This window comes from Candida oxycetoniae, assembly GCF_023343755.2.
Source record: "Candida oxycetoniae strain CBS 10844 chromosome Unknown scaffold73, whole genome shotgun sequence".
Taxonomy (NCBI): domain Eukaryota; kingdom Fungi; phylum Ascomycota; class Pichiomycetes; order Serinales; family Debaryomycetaceae; genus Lodderomyces; species Lodderomyces oxycetoniae.
The window spans coordinates 34363-39834 of NW_026055399.1; the positions used below are offsets into that span (position 1 = coordinate 34363).

The following is a 5472-nucleotide window of genomic DNA, read 5'->3' on the forward strand; positions in this document are numbered from 1 at the left end:
TTGAATGTAGAGGATACTCATTGAATGTAGAGGATACTCATTGAATGTAGAGGATATTCGTTGAATGTAGCTTAAAGTCTTTATAGAGCTAGGGAATTAGATGTGAATGTGTATCAAGCTACTAAATGCTGCACACTATCTCGCTCTGGTCGATAGTATTTATGTATATGTGTATCAAGCTACAAAGTGCTCGATAGTGTTTATAATGCAGTAATGTTGGTGGAAATATATATGTATATGTATAGGTGTATGTGTATATGTGTAGCAAGCTACCGAGGGTTGCTGCTCAATAGTGTTGTGCCAAGCTACAGAGTGTTGCTGCTCAATAGTGTTGTGACAAGCTACAGAGTGTTGCTGCTCAATAGTGTTGTGCCAAGCTACAGAGTGTTGCTGCTCAATAGTGTTGTGCCAAGCTACTGAGTGTTGCTGCTCAATAGTGTTGTGCCAAGCTACTGAGTGTTGCTCCACTATCTCGCGCTGCTCGATAGTGTCGCTCGATAGTGTCGCTCGATAATCATGGTTTTATCATCAGTTGAACTTTCTTCTTTAACCGCATTTCCATGCTCATTTTTTCAAATCTCATCTTTTCAGCGCGGTCCTGAGTTGCATCCATTAGGGGAGTTTTTTGCTTTTGCTTTTGTTGTTGTTGTTGTTGTTGTTGGTTAATTGACTCGATACTGGACCTGGCACTATTTGGATCACCCAACTCTTCGCTATTTCGATAACTCATTAAAATCTTTAGATTTCCGTTATATTTCTTATTGAGCTTATTTCCATACTCGTAAAGTTTCAAATCGTCATTTCTCTTTTGATATAGCTTTAATGCGTCATGATAAAGTTGTTTAACAAAGGTATCTCGAAACGCTGCAGTTGTGAATTTAGGCATGGGGTAGTGTAATAGCAAAGAAAGGCAATCACTAAAATCTGCCGATATGATGTCTGTTTTCCGCTGGATAAGAAGCACGATTACTATAAAGTAGATTAGATCCACAATACATGAGAATTTTTCAGAACCAGAAGAGGTATTCCCTTTTGAATCAGGTTGTGATGCAATTAGTTTATCCCATACTAGATTTGTAACTTCTAAATCGTTACCCAATTCTCGTATGAGTACAAGTCTAAGGTAACGTATTATCCACAATTGCGATTCTAAATGGAGCCTAGTATTCATTGTGTAATGAATAAATTGATCGATTTTCATCAAATACATATCAAACTGATTGATCAGATTAGTCAAACATGTTTCTGACTCGTAGAATCGGGTGATTATTCCGCTAGACAAGACAAATTTGTTGAATATTGTGAAAATGTCATGACACAAATAGTTCTTGTTAAACAAGTTCAAAATTGAAGCTTCTTCATTAGTAAATGTACTTGCTTTAGGGTCATAGTTTACAGATTCCTTATATAGGTTCCAATATATCAATCCCAAAATTTCGTGAAGTCCTTGTTTGTAACCTACTGTCTGGTTGCATTTAGACCAAACAAAGAGTATTTCAATAAGCTGTCGCTTGATAAGTATAGTATTTGGATCATTTGTATTGTGGAAAAACTCTTCTCCTGGGAATAGTCTCTCTATATCTAGTATAATGCTCTCCAAGAGTTCCAAGTCGTCAGCCGTGTCTGATGACGACTTGGAAAGGCAAGACGAGTGAGACCCACTTGACCTTGTTCTCAATGGATCCTCTTTTGTTTCAACACGCTCAGTTTTCATCTTCAAAGAAGGTCTCATTCCACGTATGGTTTGTCTCCTATTCAAGCTTGACTTTCTAGTAATAGCCAAAGACTGATGATAGAAACAATCAGCATCCAATTTATACCAAGGAATCCTCATATCATCACGTTTAATCAACTGATGAAACACAATTCGCGAGTCATTAAGCTTTGACGACCAAGAGGAAATCTGAAAAGAGTCTGTGATCAAACAAGTCTTCCATAGTAGCAAGCGCAGAAATAGTCGAGGTTGCTGAGTCGAGGTATACTGTCCTTCCATAACGGCCTTCTTGAAGTTGGTTACATTTCCCCTATACTTGTCTATCGTGAGCAAAACTTTTGAAATCGTTTCATCATTTACCCTAGACATAAAAGAAGCAAAGGAAAAGGAAAAGTAAATATGTTTTCTTAGAAGATGTTCCCCCTGGTGTTGGTTTTGGGTGGAACTATGTCGGCTTTTTATCCTTTCACCACCTGTCAAGGTAAACAAATTCCATCGTCAATTTTGCATTTGTTTTGGTAGCAAGAAAAGAAAATACCGCGCTAGTACCGCGCTAGTACCGCACTTGTACCACGACGGTTCGCAGGAACGGGGCGAAACTATCGACACTATCGAGGAGAGCGAGATAGTGGTGCAACACTCAGTAGCTTATTATGAGGCACTCTATCATTTGTCTCTCACCATCTCATCTGTCTCTCACCATCTCATCTGTCTCTCACCATCTCATCTGTCTCTCACCATCTCATCTGTCTCTCACGGTAGACGCCTGCCAAATATAGAGATAAAAGATCTTTTACGAGGCACTCTATCTCATCTGTCTCTCATTCTTTATCTTCCATCTCTGCTACTTTTTCATCTCATCTGTCTCTCCCTCTCATCTGTCTCTCCCTCTCATCTGTCTTCTCTATTTCTTCCGTTACTAGTATCGCTACAAAGTGTTCCTCCCCTATCGAGCAAAGCGAGATGATGTACTAGTATCGCTACTAGTATCGCTACAAAGTGTTGCTCTTAAGTGCTTCTCCACTATCGAGCAGAGCAAGATGATGTACTAGTATCGCTACTAGTATAGCTACTAGTATCGCTACAAAGTGTTGCTCCACTATCGAGCAAAGCGAGATGATGTACTAGTATCGCTACAAAGTGTTGCTCCACTATCTCGCTCTGCTCGATAGTGTCGTATCGCTACAATGTGCTCCTCTTGAGTGCTGCTCTTGAGTGCTGCTCTTACGTGCTGCTCCACTATCTCGCTCCGCTCGATAGTGGCTCGATAGTGGCTCGATAGTGGCTCGATAGTGTCGATAGTGTCGATTAACTTCGGCTCGGCTCGTACAAAATTTTGCAATTGAAAATATTTTTCACTTTTATATAGTAACAAGTATAGGATTCTTATAGACAAGACTTGTGATGACGCTAAAGAAAGGTGAAAAGGAAGGTGAAAAAGTCGAGGAAATGTCACATGAGTTATCAGCAGAGCAAGAAGATGAATCGATAAAGCTACGATCGAGTTTAGACAAACTCTCTTCTTGGGAGAATGAAATGAGTCAAGTCGATAGAGATGTTGAAATATACAGAATAAAATCGAGTCAACCAATGTATACCAAGAGAAGAGAAATTTTACAGCAAGTTCCCAAGTTCTGGTATATAATTCTTGCCGAGAATGACGAATTTGCTGACTACATTAGTCCTGAGGACTTGAAGTACCTTGAATATATCAATGACATATATGTGCACTACCCCATTGCTGAAGCAAAAAGAGAACAAGGTGATGCCGCCATTGCTGAAGCAAAAAGGGAACAAGGTGATGCCGCCATTGCTGAGGCAAAAAGGGAACAAGCTAATGCCCTCGCCAATTACAAAGATTTTGAAGTAACGATAAGTTTCGCTGATTGCTCGTTTATGCAGAAACAGAGTATAACCAAAAAATTTAGAACAATAGTTGGAGAAGATGGGGAAGAGCATTTGAAATCTGAATACGTTTCAGTTCAATGGCCAAAGGAATTAGCTAAATTTAATCCTCAGCTTATAAAGGAGAAAACAAAGAGTAGTGGCAGCAATATGAGTGCAAAGGAAAAGAAGAATTATCGAATTGGTATGAAGTCATTTTTCGCTTGGTTTGCATGGACTGGCGAGAAACCTGGAAAGGAATTTAGGCATGGAGAGGACTTGACACAATTGATAGTAGAGGACATTTTTATTAACGCGTTGAAATATTATATTGTTGCATTGTCTAACGAGTCTGGCGAAGAAGAAGATGAGGAAGAAGAAGAAGATAGCTCCGAAGGGGAGGAATTGGATTTGAGTGACATTGAAGAGGAGGAAAGGAAAAGGCCACTTGAGGATCAAAATAACGAAAACAACAAGAAAAAGAAGGTTGACCCACTATAAAGCGGAGCGAGATGATGGGACAACATTCAGTAGCAAGTTGCACATATACATATGTATTAAAGTTGACGCTTGGAAATATAGGTGCATTAAGGTTGACGCTTAGAAAATAGTAAAAAAACTATATACATCTTTCTTGTCGTGGAAGCTAGTCACTCTTGCTCCACTAGCTCTTCGAGCCAGTGTCGCTATATCTTGGAAGCCAGTCACTCTTTCTCCACTAGCTCTTCGAACTAGTGTCGTTCCTTTATGTCAATTTTTTCAATCTAAGAATGACAAAGAACCCTTCAATAATATGCATGAGATACCAATAAACTCTAACATTCTCTGGAGTTCTATGCTTCTTCAACAAAGGTCTTGACACAAACAAAATCTCACCGAAATGAACAATGAATAATCCAATTGCAATCTTTAACGCATTTATTTCAGTAAATTGATAAGCGGAAATGACAGCAGATGGAAGAAACTTGACTATTCTGTTGAATAAAGCATCATTAGCAAACAATCTTTTCAAAATATTTGGATTGTAAGCATTGAGTAGTAAAACAAGCCAGCTAGGATAGATTGAGAGTGCAAGAGGACTAGGGCCAACTATTTTGGTGATTTTGGTCATAGCGTAGCCTTGTTTCTCAGCACAATATTTTGCCATGGCGATCAATTTACCTTTGATATCAGATAAAGATTTGACTTGTATATTTTCTGCTTCTTCTGCATCGGTCCAATAAAGTGCCAATGTTTTTGTAATTGACGTAGCGCTATTTGGTTTGATCAAATCGTACTCAATAACAAGATGGTTAGTGTCCACGTCAGTTATATGAACAGAATCTTCAACCAAATACTTGGGATCAACCGAATCGTACACTATGACATAATCATTCAATGACAATTGATGATCTTTGTTCATGTGAGACTTGATTCTTGTACTCGGATCAGACATGTTTATATGAAGAAAGAAGAAGAAGGAGGAGAAGGAGACAAAAGAGGAAAAACTCTGGTTCAAGTCTAGTACAAGTGCCGACAAAGGGTTTTGAAGATAAAGAGAAATGTGGGGGAAGACATCAATAATTCTTTCTATTGTAATTATCCTCTGATTGTTGAAAAATATGTCCGTTTCATCACGTGAGTCTACGAGTTGAGTCAATATGGCCAAGTTTATTTTTTGCATATATTTCCTGATAAGTTAAGTTAGACGATGGTGGGACGAGAGAGAGGTAGAGGCCCCGCCAGCAACTGAAAAGGAGGCATCATAAAGCTTCTCCTAGTAAGGAGTTAAAGACACCAAATCTGCTACATATCAGTGCTGTTTTTGGCTCCTTTGATTATACATATATTGATGTACATATTATGCGAGGGGGGGGGGGGGAGGGGGGGGGCCC

At 39.1% G+C, this 5472-nt stretch overlaps 3 protein-coding genes across 3 annotated transcripts; 1 reads left to right on the forward strand and 2 right to left on the reverse strand. All coding sequences in view use genetic code 12, as the record gives it.

The window, feature by feature from the left end:
• Positions 1–514: 514 nt before the first annotated feature.
• On the reverse strand, positions 515–2083 carry KGF56_001976 (uncharacterized protein; the record flags this gene model as incomplete). Its single annotated transcript, XM_049323154.1, has 1 exon — positions 515–2083. The coding sequence occupies one exon, from the start codon at positions 2081–2083 to the stop codon at positions 515–517; it is 1569 nt and encodes a 522-aa protein (XP_049180976.1).
• Positions 2084–3118: 1035 nt separating this feature from the next.
• On the forward strand, positions 3119–4099 carry KGF56_001977 (uncharacterized protein; the record flags this gene model as incomplete). The annotated part of the gene is made up of 1 exon (XM_049323155.1): positions 3119–4099. The coding sequence occupies one exon, from the start codon at positions 3119–3121 to the stop codon at positions 4097–4099; it is 981 nt and encodes a 326-aa protein (XP_049180977.1).
• Positions 4100–4343: 244 nt separating this feature from the next.
• On the reverse strand, positions 4344–5033 carry KGF56_001978 (uncharacterized protein; the record flags this gene model as incomplete). The annotated part of the gene is made up of 1 exon (XM_049323156.1): positions 4344–5033. One exon carries the CDS (start codon positions 5031–5033, stop codon positions 4344–4346), a length of 690 nt encoding a protein of 229 aa, XP_049180978.1.
• Between the last annotated feature and the right edge of the window lie 439 nt (positions 5034–5472).